At 43.1% G+C, this 23,902-nt stretch overlaps 2 protein-coding genes across 33 annotated transcripts in view; one reads left to right on the top strand and one right to left on the bottom strand.

Moving 5' to 3' along the window:
* Window positions 1–17,151, top strand: part of APBB2 (amyloid beta precursor protein binding family B member 2) — a 377,507-nt gene extending 360,356 nt beyond the window's left edge. For 23 of the 29 annotated variants that reach the window (XM_055588380.1, XM_055588375.1, XM_055588376.1 and 20 more), the window contains 6 exons: window positions 3,381–3,495; window positions 4,104–4,191; window positions 4,955–5,038; window positions 6,800–6,915; window positions 9,263–9,454; window positions 13,713–17,151. In XM_055588380.1, coding sequence (XP_055444355.1) covers window positions 3,381–3,495; window positions 4,104–4,191; window positions 4,955–5,038; window positions 6,800–6,915; window positions 9,263–9,454; window positions 13,713–13,880 — 763 coding nt within the window. In that variant the 3' untranslated portion in view covers window positions 13,881–17,151. The remainder of the gene's footprint in view (window positions 1–3,380; window positions 3,496–4,103; window positions 4,192–4,954; window positions 5,039–6,799; window positions 6,916–9,262; window positions 9,455–13,712) is intronic. The other 6 variants (XM_055588387.1, XM_055588384.1, XM_055588386.1 and 3 more) reach the window with 3 other exon arrangements.
* Window positions 17,152–20,067: 2,916 nt separating this feature from the next.
* NSUN7 (NOP2/Sun RNA methyltransferase family member 7) overlaps window positions 20,068–23,902 on the bottom strand; it is a 45,718-nt gene continuing 41,883 nt past the window's right edge. For 3 of the 4 annotated variants that reach the window (XM_055588390.1, XM_055588391.1, XM_055588389.1), the window contains exons 11-12: window positions 21,228–21,351; window positions 20,068–20,712 (exon numbers count right to left, since the gene is read on the bottom strand). In XM_055588390.1, the coding sequence (XP_055444365.1) occupies window positions 20,083–20,712; window positions 21,228–21,351 (754 nt within the window). In that variant the 3' untranslated portion in view covers window positions 20,068–20,082. Of the gene's footprint in view, window positions 20,713–21,227; window positions 21,352–23,336; window positions 23,561–23,902 lie in introns of those variants that run through there. The other variant, XM_055588392.1, reaches the window with a different exon arrangement.

The following is a 23,902-nucleotide window of genomic DNA, read 5'->3' as shown; positions in this document are numbered from 1 at the left end:
AAAGACAAAGCTGTTTAAAAAAAAAAAAAAAAGTATCAGAATGCCCCAAACAAAGCCTGCGCTGCTAAACTGCCCGTTTGGGAAAATGCGAATCAGATGGTCACCTTAGGCCTTAATCACTTTCTCCTGAGCCAGAAGAAGATGAAGATTAATAATAATAATTTTAAAAAATTACTCCTATGGGGTTGCATCTGAAGCGTGATGGGAGTGATCCATTGCTTATCGATCAGGGCCTGCTTGGCCCTCCCTGATGGTGGCCTTATTACACTTGTAGGCCAGCCAGCAGTCACAGAGAGCAGGATGGATCTTGGATGCTTACATCATAGATTATCAGAGCCGGAAAGGAGCCCTGGAGAATTCCATCTTTTTTTGACTTCATGCCCGAGACTGTATAGCTTGGTGGAATCAGGAATGGGACTAGAAGTTGGGGTGCCTGGGTTCTGACCCGTTGCCCTCTGGCTGTCCCTTCCTCTCTCAGAGAGGACAGATGCTGCTGAGGTCTCTACTAAAGGTGGGGTATAACGAGCTGTAATCCTTTGTGGTCCAGAACGCAGATCCTTTCAGCATTCAGACATAAGCAAGGTGCTGGGGGCCAGAGGGCCAGAGGGCTTTCGAACTGGGCCATGCGGAGTAGATGGTGTAGTGAGCTGCAGAGTGTGCCGGATGGTCAGCGCACACCTGGCCGGGTAGGGGGAGGTGCTGTGAGTGGACATGGAGACCCAGCTTTCGGGGGCAGAGGGGAGAGCTGCTTAGCTGGGCTAAGGATGCCGGAAGAGTTGGAGGGACAAACTTTGGAACTCCAGAAATCCAGACAAAATTTTTTGGACTTTCCATGGGTGACCACAAGAACTTCAAAGACTTAGCATCAGAAAAATGCTGACTGAAAGTGGAATTTTGAAGGAGAAGAGCAGTGTGTGGCGAGACACTGCGTGTTATCACTTTAGGAACTGTCCAGAAAAGAGAAGTCACCAGGAGGAGGCAGGCCTGAAATGACTTCCCGCGAGCATGGTCTCCAACAAAAGTGATGCCTTCTCATCGTTTCTCAAGTCATGTGCTGTCTCAGTGGGGGCTGGGACTAGGGAAGGCCTCAGGAGCACAGTGTGGAGCAAGGCTGTCAGTTCAGTCGCTCAGTTGTGTGCGGCCCCATGGACTGCAGCACGCCAGGCTTCCCTGTCCATCACCAACTCCCGGAGCCTACTCAGACTCGTGTCCATCACGGTGGTGATGCCATCCAGCCATCTCATCCCCTGTCGTCCCCTTCTCTTCCTGCCTTCAATCTTTCCCAGCATCAGGATCTTTTCCAGTGAGTCAGTTCTTCGCATCAGGTGGCCAAAGTATTGGAGTTTCAGCAAGGCTGTGCTTACCCCCAAAGTCTGGGCCCAGCTTCTCACCCAGACCCACCCTCAGCCCACTATCAGAGCAGCCATTCATACCTTTGACCACAGGCCAACTTTCTCAATGGATAATAGGGTGCACGCTGCTTGCCCTGTGCTTGAGAGAGGGGGGCACTTAGTACCAATTAAACCCAGGCCCAGAGACTGGGTATTGAGGGTGAATAAGGCACAAAAGGAGAAGGCAATGGCACCCCACTCCAGTACTCTTGCCTGGAAAATCCCATGGACAGAGGAGCCTGGTGGGCTGCAGTCCATTGGGTCACTAAGAGTCAGACACGACTGAGCGACTTCATTTTCACTTCACTTTCATGCATTGGAGAAGGAAATGGCAACCCACTCCAGTGTTCCTGCCTGGAGAATCCCAGGGATGGGGGAGCCTGGTGGGCTGCCGTCTATGGGCTCACACAGAGTCAGACATGACTGAAGTGACTTAGCAGCAGCAGCAACAAGGCACAAAATCATCTTCACAGAGCTTCAAGGGGGTGTGGGGAAGACAGAACTCACAAGCAGACACTCGTGGTACTCAGTGGCGGGTGTTACGTGTGCAAGGAGCACACCAGCACTGGACAGGGTGCTTACCCAGCTTCATCTGGGTCTTCAGCTGTGGCCAGAGCCCGGAGACAGTGTGAGCAAAGGCAGGGAGGTGAGACCTGCCTAGAAATCCTGAGCGCTGCCAGGGCTGGCAATGAAGGGGTGGATTCAAGACTCTGTCAGGAGGAAAATAGGCTGAATGCGGGGGTTGGGTATGGAGTGCGGGGCTAGGAATGGCGGGGCGGGAGTCAGGACGGGCCCTGGTTGTAGTATGGAGGGCACCAACTGCGATGGAAGGTGAGGACACGGGAAGGTGGAGCAGAGCAGGTCTGTGGGCAGGTGTGCACAGGTAGAGATTCAAGTGCCTGTGGGTGGCCAGGAGCTGCCGCAAGGTGGTCTAGGACACAGCAAGGCAATGGGACAGGCTTTTCTGGCCAGGCCTTCACAGTGGCCAGTTGCCTTCAGCAGGTAGATTCCTGTTCCTTCCCAAAGAAGCCAAATCGTTGTTGGGGAAAATCTGTCCTAGTCTGCAAGAACATCACCAGCTCTTACACTGAGAAGTGATTAATAAATTCATCTGTGGTTATGCCTACAAACAGGGATCCAAGCTTGGCAACACCTGCCAGGAAATCACTGTGATCCATTACCAGATGGGGAAGTATGAGCGTTTATTTTTCATAAACCTCTGATCTTCTAAACTGCTGTCCTCAGTAATAGCAGTGAGAAATGTAGTTGTGTGGCGTGGTTCTTTGAAGCCAGGTCATGTCACAGGCACTGTCCTTTCCATCAGTAAAGGAGATGCTGAAATCCAGGGCCAGCTGCAGGCTCGCCGCGGAGTCTGAGCTGACAGTTTATGGGGTGATGCTGCTGCCGCTGCCGCCCCAAGCCCTGGAGTGAGAGGCGTGATTAGCAGAATCAAGTGCCTTTGACGGGACTTCAGTCTGTGGTGTCCTTCCGTGTCCCTGTGACTGCCTCTCAGCCTGCTCTGCAGCCGTGGGTCGGATCCAGTCTCTGGGCACATGTTTACACGTCAGAGCCTGTTTTGCTTCTGCTACATCATTGTGTGTGTCACAGGATCGCACGTACAAATTCATGCTCCTCTCAAGCCTGTGTTCTGTTTTGTGATCATAATATTTATAACCATGACATTTGTTGTTACTAGATAGAAGGTTCCCATAAAGTTCAATTTTCATTATGTGCTGTTCATTAAGATTCCAGAAGCTCAACAGACAGAGTCTGGGGAACACTGGAGTTATTTTAGTCAGAAATGAATTCCTCACATCCGCACAACTGTCCTCTCTTTGAGGTGGCTGTTGACATTTATTGATGTTTTTAACCACTGCATACTCTGTTTACCTCTGACACGCTGGCTCCTAGATCAGTTAACATTCATAACCAGAATGTGTGTTGTAAAGGTTCCTCATTCTAATGGACTGATAAACTTTGTTTGCACAGAGATTTTGCTTATGTAGCAAGAGACAAAGATACAAGAATTTTGAAATGTCATGTATTTCGATGTGACACACCAGCAAAAGCCATTGCCACAAGTCTCCACGAAATCTGTTCCAAGGTAAGGTGGGTCAGGGCAGAGGAGTTCAACCCTCTTTTTTTCCCTCACTGCTGAGCAAGGAAAGGGGTGTGGAAGGACGGGAGCCGGCACGTTCAGGTCAAGCTCTGGGAGAAGCACGCCGACCGCCAGTCCTACCAGCGCGGTTCATACCCTTTCTGATGTCGGCTGTTGCTCTAAGCGGTGCTTCACCTACAAAGGGAGCACGGCCGTGGTCCCTCGCACAGTCCGGTTGGTCTAATAAGTCCAGAAGTGGCCACGTGCCAGCAGCAGGGGGTTGCCACTTGCTCTGTGTTCCACCGACAGCTGTGCGCCCGGAGGTCTACAAAAGGCCAGGGTTATTGTGGGTGTTGTTACGTTAGAAATGGAAGAGGCATACATTCTGAACAATCAGGAGAATGTCATTTCCTCTGAGGTACCGTCACTCACTTTCCCCCCCAGAGAAAAGGGCACAGTTCTCAAAGTGTGCAGCTCGGAGATGGGGGTTGGGGGCCCGGCAGTAGACTAAAGCCGGTTTAACTTGAAAATGAAGCAGACACTCCACTGCCTGGAACGGCTGAGGACACGGGGATCCCTGACCACGAGCCAAAGCTACGTTTTCTCTTCATCAGATTATGGCCGAACGGAAGAATGCCAAGGCCCTGGCCTGCAGCTCCTTACAGGAAAGGACCCACGGGAACCTCGACGTCCCCCTGCAAGGTACGTCCGCCCCCCACCACCTTGGTGCTGGCACTCCACATCTGAGTCACCAAACACAGGGTCTTAGACATGTCGCGTGTCCCTCAGAACCACGCTGGACCCACCAGACCCAGGCCGAGCCTGCACTTGGGGCCTTGAGTGTGGCTTAGAGCTGACTTTGTGTCAACAGGGTTAGGTACTAAGAACCAGGATGAGTTTTGTTGTTGGAAAAAATTAAAGACAATTACTTTTAGTGGCTTTATAACTCATGTACAGCCTGGGGTAACGACCAGCTAGTTTAAAAGTATGTGGGTTGATATTTTGGGGAGCTCTGTTTAGTCATTTTTCCTGTCTCTGATTGCACCCCTTTGTAATTAAATTTCCTCCGGGCATCAACCTCCCCTAATAAACCGAACACCTGAAGCTGCTACTTAGCACACTTCCAAGAGACCGTCACAGCTTAACACATAGATTCCAGCTCCTTCTTTCAAATGCTTGCCTACCTAGAAATGAAAGGTGAATGGGGTTCTTTTAAGCTCTTTATTTTCTGTTGTATTTAGCCAATTAACAGCATTATGAACGTTTCTGGTGCACAGCAAAGCAACCCAGCCACGCACACACGTGTACCCATGAGAGGTGAAGGGGATTTTGATCGACGGCCCCAGTGTCTGGCAGAAGAAGTGGCTGTTCTTATAGAATGATTGTCACATTCACTTCTAGAAACACAGGATGTTATATGTATGTTGGAACCTTTGAGAAAGATGTGTTGTTTTCTTCCCTGTAGTAGATTTTCCAACACCAAAGACTGAGCTGGTCCAGAAGTTCCACGTGCAGTATTTGGGCATGCTACCAGTGGACAAACCAGTCGGTATGTGAAACCTTCACTGTCTTTCCACTTGGCCAGTGTTTGGTGTTCACCCTTCCATGAGGGTGGCGTCTGCTATTTCACTCCTTTGCCTTGTCTTGAACCAGACCCTCACACCGTCACCAGCTAGAGCACACAACAGTCCTGGTCAAAAGAGCAGTACAGGGCTTTCCTGGTGGCTCAGTGGTAAAGAATTCACCTGCCAGTGCTGGAGACACAGGTTTGATCCCTGGTCCAGGAAGATCCCACATGCTGCAGAGCAAAATAAAATTATAACAAAAGAACAGGACAGACTAAACTCCTTCAACTCATGGTCCCAGAATATAGGGACTTGAATGAAGAGGACCTGATTTCTCATTCACCCAGCAGTTTAGAGGTGCATAAGCCAGGGCTGTGGAAGGGCCCTGTGGTTCTGAATCAGAGCATCTGTCTCAGGCCGGGGCATCTGCTTCAGTCCTTGTCAAGTGCTGGGCAGGGACGGGGGCCTGGGGAGCCCTCATGCTTTCCCATCAAGGTGTGTCCCAGAAGTACACCCAGCATCAGCAGTTGGCTGCATTTCATAGGTGGGATTTAGTTGCTTAGCCATACCAAGCTGGAAGGAATCTGGAAGATGTCACCTTTTTCTGGATAACAAAGGCTATGGAGAAATCAGGACCCTCACGTACTGCTGGGGTAGAATGGCGTGGCTGCCCTAGAAACCAGTCTGGCAACTCCTCAGAAGTTAAATGTAGTAGTATCATTTGACCCAGCAGTTCTACTCCTGGACATATACCCAAGTGAAATGAAAACATCTGTCCACATGAAATACCTCATACAGGAGTGTTCACAGCAGCATCATTCATAATAGTCAAAAAGTAGAAACAGCCCAGATGTCCATCAGCTGAAGAATGAATAAAAAACACTTTTATACAGTGGTGATTATTTGGCAATAAAAAGGAATGAAGTATTAGACTTGCTGCAACATGGCTGAACCTTGAAGACATCATGCTAAATGAAAGAAGCCAATTATAAAAGACTGTACCCTTTACAATTCCATTTATATGAAATGTGTCCAGAGCAGGCAGATCTCTAAAGATAGGACTGGAAGGCTGGAGGCAATGAAGGGTGACTCCTGAAAGGTGTGGGGTTTCTTTTAGAGAATGATAAAAATGTTCTAAAACTATGGTGATGGTTGCACAATTCTGAATATATTAACCACCACTGAAGTTTGTACTTTACATGAGTAAATTGTATGGTATGTGAATTAGATCACAATGAAGTTGTTATACCACCCACCAAAAATAGCTGTGGGAACGTTCACTCAGCCAGAGGGCCCCATTGAGCAACACATACTCTTCGTGTCCAGGGGCCATCTACACTTGGCCTTACTTAAGTAACAAGGCACAATGAAAGATGATCAGGGTAATCTGGCAGAGGCTGGCTTCTGTTGGACACCCCCACCCGCTCCCACCTTTTCAAGGTTCCTTGCTTAGAAAAAAGGTAGCAGCATTTGAGTAATGTTTCTACACTTGGAGCTGGGGAATCTTGGGAAAGACAGTCTGGTTAGACAGGACATCACACACTACATCTCTGGAAGTTCTCATGACCCTTTTTTCTGTTGAAAACGCGGGCATTTCTTTTCTTTTGAGCCATGAAATGCTCAAATGAAACGTCTGGGGCTACAAAAAAAATGTCTGGGCATAGCTGCTACTGGGTGATTTGGATCCATATTTGAGAGTCAGGAATAGCTTTAGGGCCTTTTTCAATTATCCCTTCCATCCACAGGAATGGATACCCTGAACAATGCCATAGAAAGTCTTATGACCTCCTCTAGCAAGGAGGAATGGCCGTCAGTGAACATGAACGTGGCCGATGCTACTGTGACTGTCATCAGTGAGAAGGTGAGAAGGGTGGCAGATACAGTTGGCCTGTCTGGGATACAGTGCAGTTTCGCATATGATAAGCTTCTGTGAAACTCAGGCACATGCCAGGGCTTGGCCTCTCGGGAGCTGTGCTTGCTTGTGATTAAAATAACTTACATGAAAAAAAAAGAAAACTGCCCTTTGTGTCTGGATCTATGCACACCCCTCAGAGGATTCTGTTCTGGTGCTCCTCATTCTTCCTTTGCCCAGAAGATTGGAATCATTTGCTAGAGGTGACTGTATGATGTTAGCAGTAACTCGCTAATGGGGCTTGGTTTTCTGACCACTCTCCAGGCTCCAGTGTTGACTGGGCTCTGTTACCTGGGGCTGGGGTGCAGTAGTTGCGTCTGCTGTGGAAAGGTCTTATGGTAGCAGGGGTCACTGGTCATCTGGAGAGAGGCCAGCATTAACCTCAGATGCAAATTATCTCAACTTTGTGGTTGAGAAAACTGAGGCACAGAGAGGTTAAGCAACTGCCACCAGGCACACAGCTATGTTGGGGTCCTTTAATGGACGGGGACCTGGCGGTCCGGAGGTGACAATAAGAAAGTGAAAGAGAGAAAGAGGCGGATATTCCCTGGTTTACGCAGAGAACCAATAAAGTCCTTGACACAGGACTTGAGTCTCTCACGGAGGCACAGGGCGCCTTCTCGAGAGAGTCTTAGAAGCCTGGACAGGAGAGTGAGCAAGATGGGTCTCTGCACTCCAGAGAATCAGCCGAGGAGAGAGAGAAAGAAAGAAAGACATGGGGACCCAAGCTCTGATGGAGCAAGGGTGCTTTAATGATTTCTCTGTGAGTATATAAAGGCTGTGGTACAAGAAGTTTCTTTCGCCAATGATAAAGATCAGAAAACCAAATGTACAGCAGCTGTTACCAAGGGAACAAGGGATTAATAATGGTCACAAGGTCAGGAGACACTCCATATCTCAAGAAAGGGGATCGAGACTAAGCAGTTTTGTCGTAAAGAGAATGTTTACTAAAGGAGATTCAAGCCTGTCTCACACAATGACCTCAGTTCCTGGGAGCAGCGTGCTGTTCTGCTTAAAAAGAAACAAAGGACTTGTGAGAAACAGCACGTAGGAGTCCTCCTGTTAAACATTCCCTGACATAGCTAGAAGCAGCAGGGTCAGTTTTCCATTCTGCCTCTGTGAGGCACCTGTCATGGAAAGATCATAAGTCCTTGTCTGCTCTTGCTTCTGTCCACTAGCAGCTCGCCTTCACACCCAGTTCAGTTTCTGAAGATGCTCACTGAGCCTGCAGGCCTGCCCCGCTGGATTTTCTTCAAGTCTGCAACACATGGTGCCTTTTCCTACCCCAGCACTTTTGCAGGCGCCGCTCCCCTTGGCCTACCCAGATCACAACATAAATGTCTTTCTTCCAAGAAAGCTTTCCCCCTCTCAGACCAGCTTAGTTTGCCTGTTAAGCAATCCCACAGCACCTGAGTGAATATTTCATAAGTCCAGATGTTCATGAGCCAAAAGTCAACATTCTGGATGTATTTACTAATTTTCACAAATTACAAATGGCTGTTGCAGAGGATATAGTGTTCATTAGAATGAGGTCTGAACATTTCTTAACTCAGCATCATATGGATATCAGTTTGTGAAAAAGAAAAAAAAGGCATTTTGTAACTTTTTGTTTTACATAGTTTTAGACAGAAATATGATTCAGTGGTTCCCTGGTGGCTCAGATGGTAAAGACTCTACCTTCAATGCAGGAGGCCAGGGTTCAGTCCCTAGATCAGGAAGATCACCTGGAGAAAGGAAAGGCCACCCACTCCAGTATTCCTGCCTGGAGAATTCTGTGGACAGAGGAGCCTGGCGGGCTACAGTCAGTGGGGTTGCAAAGAGTCAGACACAACTGAGCAGCTAACACTTATGATTCAATGTGCTGTTGGGTTGGGGAAGACCTGGGTGAAAAGAGATCCCATGAATCCTTTCCTCTTGGTGCTCTGGGGTTTCTAGTGGGTTTGCCAGGGCAAGTGGATTCTGAGCCACTGTATGGGCAGTACATAAAAAGTGTACATGGCATTGTTCCTACCCACAGTGAAGTCACAGGCTTGGAGTGGAGTGGACAGAGACCAAAACACTCATACCTGGTTGCCGTGTGGTTCAGAGTAGACTCAGTGTCAGAATGAGGCACCCACAGCAGTGAGGCCTCTCCAGACACATTTAGAAACTTCCCTTGCTAGAAAAATACAAGTCCTTTCTAAATTCAGTCTGGCTGTATATTTTTAAATACCATTTCCTCTGTTCAGCCACTGTAAGCCAATTCTATGACTTACGGTCCGAATGTGTCTGTGACTGTGTTTGGGCTACTGAACAGGGTCTCTTGCAGAATGAAGAGGAGATCCTGGTGGAGTGTCGGGTGCGATTCCTGTCCTTCATGGGCGTCGGGAAGGACGTGCATACGTTTGCCTTCATCATGGATACTGGGAACCAGCACTTCGAGTGCCACGTTTTCTGGTGTGAGCCTAATGCCGGTAACGTGTCGGAGGCAGTGCAGGCTGCCTGCATGGTGAGTAAGCCCACTGTGGGGGTTCCACCCTCAGGCCCTTGCTTTTGTCTGATATGCCAGAAATTAGAGTAGAATTTCTGACTTAAAAGAAGCTGAGTCTAAGCTCTAAAGTAAGGCCTTGCTGTGTGACACCCTCATTCCTGTAGACGGAATCAATCGTGATGAGCAGTCTGCTGTCTTAAGAGGGCAGGACACCCGGAAGCAGCAGGAGTGGCTAGAGCCAAGTTCTTCTTAGAGACTCCAGGAACACTGAAAATAATGACCTTCAAAGCCATAAATCTGAGGATTCTCAATTCTTGATCCCTAATTTCAGTGTGTGATCAGGAGATGCTGGTCATGTGTGAATTGGTGCCATTTTTGGAACCAAATACACCAGGGAATTCCTTCGTGGCTCAGATGGTAAAAGCATCTGCCTGCAGTGCGGGAGACCTGGATTTGATCCCTGGGTCAGGAAGATCCCCTGGAGAAGGAAATGGCAACCCACTCCAGTACTCTTGCCTGGAAAATTCCATGAATGGAGGAGCCTGGTGGGCTATAGTCCATGGGGTCTCAAAGAATCAGACACGACTGAGCTACTTCACTTTCTTTCTTTCTTTTCTTGGAACCAAATCTAATTTTTTTTAATTCAGTGTATCAAATGGTCTTTATTTTAGGTAGTTGGTCTAAGTGCATTGTTCTTGTTTATATCTATGAACTCTATTCTCACCACAGCCCTGTTAGGTAGTTCTTTTATTTATAACAAAATAGAGGCTCAGAGGACAGCACGCTACTAGGGTGCTGTCCTCTGGTGCTTGCTTATTTGTTTGGGATGGGGGCAGGCCCCAGGACAGAGTTGTTAAGTTACAGAGCCTGTGTTTGCCCCCAAGTCTGGATGGAGGCGTGACCCAGAGCAAGAAGGGGGCCCTGAAAATAGCTCGCTCCTAAAGTTTAAAGTGAAGGAGTAGCTAGAAGCATGCCGTTGGGGCACTTGGTCATTTGGGAAAGGGCCAGCCCCAGGGCAGCGTTGGTAGCAACAGAGCCTGTATTCACCCCCAGGTCTCCAGGCAGTGCTTTTGTACCACATATATGATTTCAAATGATCCAATCCACAAATATCGTTTGAGCTCCTGTTACTCTAGCCACTGGAAAAGTTCTAGTAAGGAGGAGGGAACTGTTTGAAGGAGGCATCCAAACCTGGGCTGCATGGTGTATTCTACAACAGCAGGTGGGGTAGGTGGAAGGAGGTGTGGTCCCTGTCACGAAGGGCCTGGGATCTCATGCCAGGGGTGTTACCTTCAGCAGAGATTGTTAAGCAGGAGAGTGAATAGACCATGCTTCAAAAGAGAGAAGAAAACAAAGTGGAGGAGGGTTAAAAGGACATGGCTGAGGTGGGCAGATCACCAGGGGGCCAGGGGAGAGTTGTGTCTAAACCAGGAGTGGCAGTGGGACAAGAGAGAAGCAGGTGACGGAGTATCACCTGGCTGGCGACGAGGAATGCGGAATTTGAAGCACCTGCCCAAAGTCAGTGGTGCCCCACTCCAGCACTCTTGCCTGGAAAATCCCATGGACGGAGGAGCCTGGTAGGCTGCAGTCCATGGGGTCGCACAGAGTCGGACACGACTGAGCGACTTCACTTTCACTTTTCATTTTCATGCATTGGAGAAGGAAATGGCAACCCACTCCAGTGTTCTTGCCTGGAAAATCCCATGGACGGGGGAGCCTGGTGGGCTGCCGTCTATGGGGTCGCACAGAGTCGGACACAACTGAAGCGACTTAGCAGCAGCAGCAGCACTTCCCTTAACTCAGTCCACCATTTGTGGGCTGGACTCTGGGAAATTCAAGTAGGACTAAGATGTGATCCTTGTACTGTGGAGTTTGGGACTGTGGGGAGATGCAAAAACCGACTTTCTGTTATGGTGCAGAAAGTGCTCTAAGTATAAGACTGCACTGGATGGAGGAGTGACCTGGAGGAGGAAAGGGGCCCTGAAGAAAGGTTGCTCGTCAAGTCTGAGGTGAAGGAGTAGCTGGAAGTACACCGTCGGGGCTCTTACTCATTTGTTTGGGATGGGGGAGAGCCACACGGTTTTGAGGCTGAGGGAAATGAGCCAGCAAAGCCGGATTGAAACGGATGTCATATTTGTTGTTGGGCCAAGGTCTTGGTGGAAGTTGAAGATCCTGGAGCTGGGCTTAGCCTGCCGATTGGGTTAGAGTGACTTTGAGACCTGCCAGAAGATGCCAGGAGTCCAGGAACAGGTGGAGCTGGCTGGGGGCAGTGGAGGGCGTTCTCTGTTTCTTTACAGACAAGCACGTTGCTAGGTTAAGAAGGGGAAAGGAAGGGGTGGCTGGACAGAGAGGCAGAGGTGGACGCCTCTGAAAGCAGAGGGCGGGAGGGGAAGGCACTCTGTGCTGTGCACTTGTTATGTGGCTTGGTCCCCTCCACGGTCCTTTGTCAGAGAACAGTTTCCCCTCATGTAGTGTGGGGCCAGGATTCTACCTCAAATCCACCTGCATATAAAGAACCAGGGCCCAGTGGAGGGGGCCAGGGCAGTAGAGGAGTTGAGATGAACCTCCTGACTGGACATAGGGAGCTGAGATGGGATGAAGGGACTGTGTGGAAAAGATAGAAAATGGGAGAATCCAGCCAAGCAAAAATGGATGGTAACTGTTTTGTGTGTGTGTGAAATTATAAACAAATCGTAACAGATGATTTTAGTCATAAAATGAATGGCTTTTAGCCTTAATTATACATTTCCAATGCTGATGACAATTAAATAATTAGCTTTATCACTGGTTATAGTTTGTTCTGATTCCAAGACTCATTGTCTCTTCTCTAGAAATAATTTCTATGCATTTACTATTTTAATTGTATGAGGGCCACCAGCTAAAGTGACTCAGCCAATCTAGTGTAAGACATTAGGGATAAATCTTTCTTTATACTCTGTATCCAGCATTTCTAACTTGGTGTCTTTCCTCTTGATTCAAATCTGCATGGTTCCCCATCTGAAATATCTATGTGTGAATGCATGCAATCTGAAATGTCTCTGGCATTAACACATTCTGAATTTACTTTTTTGCAGCTGAGTGGTAGAGGCCCAGTTGAAAATATTTTGATGAAAGTGAGAGGGAGAGGGGTCCTCTTAATGAAATTCATCAGGCATAATTTTGACTCTCACTGGATGTAACATAACTAACACTAGAAACTCCCCATCCAGTGTCCCATGTTGCCATACCTGCCGTTTATAAAACTGTGCTTTGGAAGTGTGTACTTCTGGTTGTGATGCAAACCTAGAAACATACTTCACACACCGGAGACGTGAAAAATTATTTTTCATGTGATTGGGTTGAAAGGGGCTAATTCTGTAGCCTGTGGGCTATGACAGAGCATTGTGACAAGAGTCTCACTGTAGGAAAGTTCATGCTTCTCAGAGAGAAACAGCAACCTGTTTCACTTTTGTTCTGAGGAGCCTATTAATATTTAAGTAGATTTTTAAGAATCACCTTAAAGTGCTTGGATATTAAAGTGCTGGGATTAGAGGGGAAAATTGATACATTTTAACCTTCTAATCTAATTTTGAAGAACTAGTTATCTTTTCATTGATTCAAAAACCGGTGGATTGTGTCTTTATATTTCTGAAGGATAGACCCTGTCCTTGGTACCAGTGCTAATGTATTTTTAAAAATTATTCTATTAAGATTAATGTATCCTGAAATCTTAATACATAATTTTTTTAAGTTAAAGCAGGAAACAGGAATGGGAACAAACATTTATGAATGCCTTCTGTTTTGCTAGGCCTCTTTTAGGCATTCTGCAAGTGTGTCTTAATTGTAATACTGTCTTTTAAGGTCCCCATTCTTTGCCCATTTAACAAATGAAGAAAAGGAGGCTCGGCGAGATTTAATAACTTGCCTGGGGCCATACAGTTCACGCATGGTAGCACCAGATTCGAACCCTGCCCTTTCTGCTACTCTGCTTCTCAATTAGCACGAGCACCCCTTCATTACTTGCCTGAGGAAACCGTTCATATTCTCCCAATCCTTTTACTTTTTCATCAGCTCATTCTTTGACTAGGAGGTGTATTAATCACAGCCTATCGATACAGAGAACTTAAAGAGAATTTAAAACACTCTACATTAAGGAAAAAAACTAATAAACTCTTGGCTTCATGTTTAGGAGCTAGGTTGTGAACCTTTGGGAGTAAATATATTGATGAATTAAAATCACATTAAACAAGAAGGAATGATACATTATTAACCACCATAAAATTTTTTTTCTTTTCAGTTACGATACCAGAAGTGCTTGGTAGCCAGGCCACCTTCACAGAAAGTTCGACCGCCTCCCCCGCCAGCAGACTCTGTGACCAGAAGAGTCACAACCAATGTAAAACGAGGGGTCTTATCCCTCATTGACACTTTGAAACAGAAACGCCCTGTCACAGAAACGCCATAGCTGCATATGTGAAAGGACTCTGTACTATTTACTGAAGGTTGAATAGCTACACTAAAGAAGAGGAGCTGATCTCTGGCCTTCCATTCAGTTGCTGATGCTTTGTCTTCAGAGAATTTATCCTTAACCAAACAGTGTTAGACAAGCATGTTCTCTCGTCTTGCCACCATCGTGTGATATGAAAAGAAGCATGACTAATTTTTTTTGCTGTTGGTAAGTTACATCATGAGCAGTGGAAGGTCCCTTTCTTATTGTAAATATCGTAAACATTACATAATTTCACACACACACACACACACACACACACACACGGGGAAGAACGTGGCCACATCCCTCCCAGTGAAGATGCTGAATCCTTGGAGTGAATGACACCTGAGTTAGTTTCAGTGTCTTCTGGACTGGATCTGTCAGAAGCAACTTTTAAGTCCTACAGCACTTTGCTCTGTTTTCAGCATTGGATTAGACACTGCATACTGGATACCATTGAATTGCTATAAAAATTGGATGACGAATTTTTTTTTAGTTTTTCATAAAATCGAACCTTTGGTTGACAAAACTGGCTGTTGGCATCAGAATAGAAACCAACTGGCAGCTTTCCTTAACGAGCTTCTTGACACATGGACACCATTTCATGTCTATAGCTGTTTGTGGGATATTGGGGGAAAAAAGTGAAGCTTCACAATTGAAAAACTAAATTTCAGAAATTAAAATCGAACAAAAATAGCCTTTCTGTTTAGGTGGTTTTCAAACTGATTAAGAAAAAGAAAGAGATTTGCAAAATCAGGATGCATTTGGGTGGGACATTATTTCAAACTTCTGCCTTATATTGTACAATGCAGCTACAGAATTACAGTTCACTATGGCCATTCTCTACATAAACAACATTAAAATGAAATAGTCCTTGTAAGCCTTTCATCCTTAATTTGATAATTAGCCAATATGCAATTTGGAGTTGAGGAAATGCCATTTTCTATTTTAGATCTCCACCACCATGTCATGTTGTAGTTCCCATTCTAGGTAAACGTTCTGCTAGGATTCTACATCTAGCTCAGTCTTACCCTAATGCTTTTTGCCCAGAAAGCTGTCTGTCCATCATGTATTGTCCATGGCAACAAACTGCATTAAATTGAACCTTTCTGCATTTATGTGTTTAATATTAAAATTTGTTGAACTTTAGATATATTTTCAAATTTATATTTTTTCCATTTATCTTCAAGATTTAAGAATTTCTTATCAGAGCAAAATATACATAGGAACAATGTACTATTTAACAGGTTTCCCCAAAATAGCACTTTCCTCCTTCTTTATCAATAGACAAGAGACTTAGCTGTAAAGATACACAGATTTAGACTCTTGTTGATACTGTTTAAAAGAAGTCGCTAAGAAGCTAAATCTAAACATGTTTTGTTTACTTTTCAGTGATAAAAATTATCATTTTATAGCATCATCCAGTTATAAAAGCAATGCTTTATGTTTATCTACTGCTATGTACTTGTCAGAATGGTTTCCACATTTTTATCATCACATTTGAGCCTTATGAGGTAGAGAAGGTAATAAACACATTTGAGAAATAAAAAAATATGAATTAAAGGGGCTCAACCACCTATCCTAAGACCTCAGGAGAGTGAGTGAGAAAGCCAGGACTAAAACTCATCATGCATCTCAACTCCCAGTTATTAAAGTTACGCTGCTTCCACGCAAGTCAGGATGAGTCTTTTCAAACTTACTCTGAGCGTATCCAGTTATTGTTGAGTAATCTTAAGATACCCTGTATAAGCAGGGAAGTATGGCCAAATTACTTGTGCAGTAGAATTAAGTATAAAACCAATGCCCTCTCTCAGTCCAGGACTGTTTTCCTGCATTGTGCCTCAGATGTGTTGTAAAGACAGGATTCTATGTGCAGCACAACCTGTTCAACCCACAGACTATCCAGAGATGATGTTACGTGTGGTAGAAATATTCCTAATTCATGATACTTAGCCACCAGAGAACATGATGGAATGAGTAGGTAGCCTCCTGCTTCTGTTCCCTCGCAGAACTCTGGAGTTGTTTGCTAGCACCCTAGAGTTATGGCAAAAAAGATGCCACTCTAGAAATGAATTATACTTCTCACCAGCCTATATACTATTCTATGGAAGTTATCAATAACATCCTAAGAAATTACTTCATTAAAGAAATCCTTACTGTGCCCTTCAGAATTCAATCATGATGATTTTTCATCTTGACCTCCACAGTGAAACATTTTAGTGTGATAAACTTTAAAATTCTTAACTAGTGAGCCACTTTTATATTGGAAATCTCTACCAGAACCGCATTCATTTTTAAGGCATACGTTTGTTTTCAGGATCAAGAATACTGAGCTAGCTTTAAATAGCAAACTGATTTATATATGCAATTATAGGATGCATTAAGATGAATGATAGCCTTTACATACTGAAAACTTTACTGCAGATATTTTGTTTTAAAAATAGCTTTGCATAGTAAATGCAATTACTTTTGTAAAACTAATTATGTTAAGCCGTATGTTCAGACACTTTCTGCCATGGCCAAAAAGTATGTATGAAAGTGCGTGTGTATTTTCTGTGAAAGGATGCCAGTGTTTTACCTGATCTTGTAGTGACTCTTCAGTTATCTATGCATTCTTTGTATCTGTGATTCGGTAAACAGGCAGCCATGTTCACTATGCCTTGTATGTCTTATCATTTTTTTAATTAACCTGTTAAATACAGCTTAAAATATTTTTATTTTATTTATTCTATTTTTACTGAAATATACTGCATTATTGTGTTTAATGTATTATTATCTTTACTGGATATTATCTCTCAATGTATCCAGGTCTAAGTAATCTCAGTGAACTATACATTGCCTCAAAGGTGGTTTTGTAATGATTTGTAGTCACATTTTTATTGGAATATGTAGAAGAAACGGCAAAATACTTACAAGTTTCTTTTTATTTTTTAAAAGCAGCTAGACAGACGCATACTTGCCACCACATACGTGTGCTCCTTGGCCACATCAAGGGCAATAGCCAACATGCCTATGGCTAAAAACTTTACTTTGCAAACTTAAAGCACTGCTCGGTGCTTCATTTTTATATCCTTCACAACACGTGTGAACTCATCCAGAGACACACACATGTCCTCATGCCCTTTGTTTCCACCTGAATATATGATCAACCATAGCTAATTGGGACCATTGTTTTTTGTTTATGTCTGTCTTACTGCATGAAGCAACATTAGACCCATTCTCATTAAAATAAGTTCTTGGTGATAAACTGTTGGCACTGCTACTTTTTAAAAAAATGCCACTTTTATGATTTTATGATGAACATTTGTACAAGTCTACACAAGGTCATTTACTAGAAGCCCTAAGTCTTTCCTCCTTTTCTTAGATGACACACTCACTTCATAAGTATTGCAACACAAATTAAAGATTTCATTAACAATGTGAAAAACATTTCCCTAGTTGATATTAGCACAGCTTAACTAGTAAAAGCATTAGCTCTCTAGTTTGCCAGACTTACTCTACCCAATACACAGCTAACATGTGTTACACAGCCTGTAAAATGAAGTTTAATTTATTTCAGCTTCAGAGAAAAGATACTGCACACATTTATCAGTGAGAGCACTCCCTGCCATCCAGAGCAGCTTGTTTATCCCAAAAGAACATTTGGTTTTGCTTTTGGCCCCTTCTGCTGTTGACCACTTTTACACATTTTAAATGTAATATGTTGTGAGAATAAACTTAGCTGCGTAAAATGTTTGGCTCATTTATCTGACATCAGTTATACATATCCAGGCATAGCGATAAAAATCTCCACGCTAGTCATTTTATTTTCAAATTATTCTTAAATTTAAAACCATTTTAGTAATGTAAGATTTTGCTTTGATTAGCTGTTGTATATTTCTACCTGGTAAGAACTAGAAAGTAACTTTAAATTTTGAATAACTCATCACACTGTCCTTATTTGTTACTCAGGAAGGACATCTGGCGTTTTGGACTTAGAGGCCTATTTAGTCACCAACTTGATGCTCGTGTATGCACTCTTTCTAGTATTAAGAGAGTCCATTTTTATTTTAAGACCCTGATGTCAAAGAATGAAAGAGCTGTACAGGCACTAAATCCAAAATGAAAAGTAACTGGAAAAACAGTATTTGAATCTGGTTTAACTGTTAGGCATATAGAAGAAGATAAATGGAATATAAAGTGTATAGCCATTTTTTTGTTGTTCATCTTGCATTTCCTTATCAGAGGTAGTTACTCTTCAAAGAGCAAACTTTCAATTGGTTTCAGGTATTATACAGAGGTAAATAATTACAGGTTAAAAATCTGAATTTGCTATTGGGATATCTAAATACCAGTAATTTCATTATTTTAGTTTTTGCACCATTTTTCTCTTAAGCTGAAGAAAAAAAAATGTCAGTGTAATCAGTATTTTTCACTAGAATTCTAGCATATTGTTTTTATCCAAAGTATTTTTCCCTTTTTACTCTACCAAAATATTTAAACAATTGATCACGTCCTTAGAAGATTCTCAAAGAAGAAAACCACAGGCTTAATGAAGGAATGGTTTAATACAGAATCTCCATATACTTATAAAGAGAAAAATAATTTATAACAAGATTCATGTTATGGGATACTGAAGTGAAGTGGCTAAAGTTGTGACATGACATGAATTATACACTGCTATAGAGATCAGAAAAATATCCTGACCTACTCCATAATAGGGTGAGTTCTCTTCTTATAACTTATCACACAAAGTAAAAATCTTGGACCTGCTACTTCTGGACAGTGGAGTGCTCTTCAGCCTGGGGCAGAGGGGTGAGGGCAGGAAAGAGATAGAAGATTCCCAGGATAAAAAAAGATCAGGTCTTTACTGAACAAAGTTCAGTTCAGCTACACTTGCCTCCCGGAGGCATGGAAGGCTCTGAGCCAGTGGTAGGAAGAGGAAACCATACTCTGATATCAAGCAAAGATTATATAGTTTTTGATTTTTGAAATTAGTAAAATAAGCTGAGCATTTAAAACATTTCCATAAGTCATGTTTCATTGACATGCATTACTGATAATGTTTCAGCTAAAAAAATTTATTACTACTAAATGAAATCCACCATTTTTATCCTCACTTCAAGTGAGGAAATTAGAGCTGAAATGAATACTAGAGCTGAAACAGATCTAAATATTCATCTTGAAGAAGATAATATTCTCCTAAAATCATGACATCTGAATTGAAATTTAGGAATTTATATAACACTATTCAACACAACTGGATTCTGAAAATAGAACGTTAAATTCAAACTTTATAAATGTGTCTGTGAACATGTTCTTAAACAGCAGGATTTATAGTTGTAACTTACTTGATTTAAAATCAATTTCTGTTGCCATGATGAAAAAAAGTCAATAGACCCAGAAATAATAACTATAACCAATTCTTGGAAGGCAATTGATAATACAGTCAAGATGAACTGACTTTTAATATAATTAAAATAGTGCTACAATATATTTTAATTGAGCATCAGAAATGATTTATCAGGGCTTCACTACTGTGTGCCATTTGAAATAACTGTTTTCACCTGATCTTTGAATAGACCCAGAAATTTGTATACATTTCTTGAACAACAGGTGTGTCACTTACATTCAACAGTTTGACCTTGTCCACAGAATTACTACTTAGATGGAAATTTGCTTATAGTCATTTTGTTGTTGTTTTTTTAACAACAGTATTTGGCCTAAATAGCCAGAAGGGAGAGCTTATGTTCACTGTGCTTAGGATCCTGGAAGCTCTTCCAGTGAGAAAGTTTTCACTCTGAATGGGCATATGAACTAGAACATTGGACCTTTCTGTTTTTCCTATTTCTACTCAACCTCAATCACATTACAAAAGATCAACCTCGATAGTGATTGAAATGTTTAAACTATAGCTGACTTGGTACTGAAGAGTGATCTTCAGTGCAAGATCATCTTTTCCATACTTATGCTTGCTAATAAACGCCTCACAAATTAACTTTGAAAACAAGTCTATTACAAGTCTATTACACACACTGTTTCCCTTGTGGAAAAATTGTTGCAGCTTTAAAACCAGTGTCCTAAGTCCAGACTGAAAGTTACCAAGAGTGAAACCAGTTCTAACAGCTGTCTAACCTGCAGACTCGGGGGAAAAAAAATCTACTCCTGACCCTGTAGAAAAAATGCAAGACACTCACAGCTATGGTCGAGGATGCCTGGGTAGAGAGGAAGGTAAGTTTTCTTTAGGTTTTTCCCTTCTTCTGAGTATTGATGGTGTGGACAGATAGCCAGGCAAGACAGTCTTGGGCCCAACCCAACGATAGTAAAAATGTGGAGTTGGTATGTGAGATCTGATCCCTTGCGGACTGGGAAACGGCAATATGACTGGAGGTAAGGCAATCTCTATGGGTTTCAGTGGAATCATTCTGTCTTCTGGCCTAGGTCTCACAAAGTTTGTTGGCCGTTCGTGTGGTCTGGCAGATGTATTCTTCATAATTGTAGGCACTAAAGGATTGGTGATGGGCTTGCTGGGTCTTCTGACCTGTGGGGAAGAACCCACTTGATTTGCATTTTTCTGTGGAAGAGATGTTTTTGTTGTTAATGTCTCCGGCTGATTAGCACTCATATTAGTTTCCCGACTCAGGAACTCAGCGATTTTCATTTGGATGCCGCTGTTATCAGCAATGGACGATTTTGGCAATGACATTTTCTGTTTCTTCTTCTTCTTCTCCCGTTTTGAAGATTTACCCAACTCAATCCCCTCCAGTAGACCCTTTGCTGCTGCACGGGCCAAAACATCTTTCACAGATACTGTCTCAGATGGGTCCCGCTATAATTAAAGAAGCAGTTAGTAAATGTGGGAGTTAACTGTTACCATGTATATCACAAATACTTATCAGTGTTTCAGTAAAGATAAAAGAGTATCATTATTATACTAAAAGAAATAGTTTTTAGGCTTCAGTCCCTACTATATCCCATAAGCTTCAGGAAATTACTTTCATTGTACTCAAACCTCCCCATCTGTGAACCTGATAGAAAGAAAAAAAAAAAACAAACACAGAATTACAGAGCTTATTTCTTGTCTGTGAGCTAAAATGAACTAGACGTTGACAAGTGCTTAGAGAGGTGGGGGTAGAGAGTAAGCAAGGGAAGAACACTCAGGAAAAGCATAAAGATAAAAATAGGGATTTTGGCCAGACAGTAATAATTCTTTTTCATGCCCTTTAGGTATTTGTGAAATAAGCATACCATTATGAAATGTTCACAAAGTTCCTAGGTTCCTTGTAGGAGGCTTTGTTGTTTCTTAATCCCTAAGTATGAAATGGATTGGGATTTTATCCTTACCTCCCTTGTTAGAACAGAAAGAAAACAACCATTGGTAATTTCAGATGGTTCCATTCTAAAAAATTTGTCAGTAGACAAATGTATTTCCTTTAAGGAGCACAGTGGAAGGACGGGGGGACTAAGCCTGCAATAGATAACAGCAAATAATTAATAGTTAGAATGTTTTATTTGCCAATCAAGGGAGACAGTAAATTGCAACAAAGCACACACACATGCACCAATTGTTAAACAAAAATTCCAAATAAGAATAAAATGTCAAGGGCCGCAATCAAAATGGCAGAGTACAGCATGATGTGAGCCAACCTCCTCTCACAACTATGCAAAAAAAAAAATCTACATATGGAACGATTCTCACAGAATATCTACTGAACACTGGCAGAAGACCTCAGACATCTGAAAGGGCAATAAAATCTCCACATAACCAGGGAGGACAGAAGAAAAAAAGAGGGAAAAAAGGATCAAAATGGAAGCTGTGCCCCTGGGAGGGAACTATGTAAGAGGAAAGGTTCCAGCATCCTGTGAAGTCCCTTCACCAGTAAGGAGATCCACTGGGACAGAAAGGGCGCTTCCTCAGAGGAGAGCACAGAACCTGTCTGCAGCAGGCAGAATAGAGAGAGACCTGTACAGACAGACAGTGCCTCAGCTGTGCACTCCCCAGCCTGAGACACGCATCCACTGGTGCCAGTAGGCACTGGGAGCTGAAGCTCAGGCTTCAGAGGGCCAATCTGGGGAGAGGACCAGGGTTGGCTGTGCAGAAACAGCCTGAAGGGGCTGGATTCTGGTGCGACTGCAGCCAACAGTGTATGCAGAGAAAGCCTGAACCCACCACAGTGGTGATGTGCCATTGTTGAGGGCATGTGAAGGGAGGGGCGGAACCTGCCATAGCAGCCTCTTTCCCTGCACATGCACTCCAAAACAATAGGACACAGGCTACATGAGTTCCAGGAGCAAGCACCAATCACTGCGTGTGAGCTCCAGGAACTGGCGTGAGCCACTGAGAGTATCACAAGTTCCAGGGGCATGAGCAAGCTGCCTCTGAGAGCTCTGGGAGTGGGCACTAGGCGTTACTCTGAGAGAGAATGCCAGCAACTGCATCTGCACACACTCTATCAATGGGATAATGGATAGCACACATTGAGGAAAAAGGCAGCAGGCATTCATACTGAAAACAACCCTCACCCAAAAAATACTAAACCCACACAAGCTACACAGGGCTGTTCCCACATATAAACAGCCCTCTAAGTCCACAGAAGATAATTCCTAAAAGGGAAAAATATGCAACCTAGAATACTATACCCAGCAAGATTATCCTTTAGAACAGAAGAAGAGAGAATTTCTCAGACAAGCAAAAACTAAAAGAATACAGTAATACTAAACCTATCCTAAAAGTAATATTGAAAGGTCTTCTCTAAATAGAATAGGAGCAAGAATTTATAAAAAAGAGAAAATCATAACTGGAAAGTAAGTCACGTAAGCCAGCAAAAGGATAAACATGAAGATGTAAAAGAGACATCAAAATCATAAAATGTTGGGGAGGAGAGTAAGAAAATGTAGATTTTTTTTTTAGAATGTGTTTGAGCCTGTATTACTATCAGTCTAAAGCAAGTTGACACAGAAAGGGGTAAACATACTTGAAAAACAGAATAACCACAAGTCAAAAACATACAACAGATTTACAAAAGCCAAAAGAAGAGAACACAAACATAAAATAAAAGGAAATCAGCAAATCACAAAAAGAAAAACAAAAGGAAAAAGTAACAAGAAATACAGAATCAACTGGAAAACAAGGTTTAAAATGGTAATAAATATATATCAATAATTACCTCTCAATGGCCTAATTGCTCCAAACGAAAGACAGAGTGGCAGACTGGATTTTTTTTAAAAAAGAGCCTACAATATGCTGCCTTCAAGAGCCCCACTTTAAGACAGACAACACACAGGTTCAAAATGAGGGGATGGAAAAAGATTTAATGCAAACAGAAATGACAAGTGGGGGTTGCAATAACCAAATAAGACAAAATAAACTTGAAAACAAAGGCCAAAAAGAGATATATAATAATAAAAGAATCAATATAAGAAGAGGTTTTTACACTCATCAACATACATGTACCTAATATTATAATCGTCGTTCAGTTGCTAAGTTACATCCAACTCTTTTTGTGACCCCCATGGACTGTAGCCCGTCATGCTTCTCTGTCCATGAGGTTTCCAAGGCAAGAATACTGGAGTGGGTTGCCATTTCCTTCTCAAAGGGATCTTCCTGACCCAAGGATTAAACCCACATCTCCTGCATTGGCAGGCAGATTCTTCACCACTGAGCCACCAGGGAAGCCCTGCACATAATATAGGAGCACCCAAATATATAAAACAAAAACTAACAGACATAAAAAGAGAAATTGATGAGAATACAATAATAGTAGGAGATTTAACATCCTACTCACATCAATGGACATATCTTCTGGACAGAAAATCAATAAGGTAACAGATCCTATATGATAAAAGTACAGTTAAGAATGCACAGCCAACATTCTCTAGGGATGATCACATACTGGGGCACAAAACAAGTCTCAGTGAATTTAAGAGTATAGAAATTATCTCAAGCATCTTTTCTGACCATAATGGCATGAAGCTAGAAATCAATCACAGAAAAAGAAATGAGAAAAAAAATGACCACA

This window comes from Bubalus kerabau, chromosome 7, assembly GCF_029407905.1.
Source record: "Bubalus kerabau isolate K-KA32 ecotype Philippines breed swamp buffalo chromosome 7, PCC_UOA_SB_1v2, whole genome shotgun sequence".
In the NCBI taxonomy this organism is placed as follows: domain Eukaryota; kingdom Metazoa; phylum Chordata; class Mammalia; order Artiodactyla; family Bovidae; genus Bubalus; species Bubalus kerabau.
This window is presented reverse-complemented; position numbering and strand designations above follow the sequence as displayed.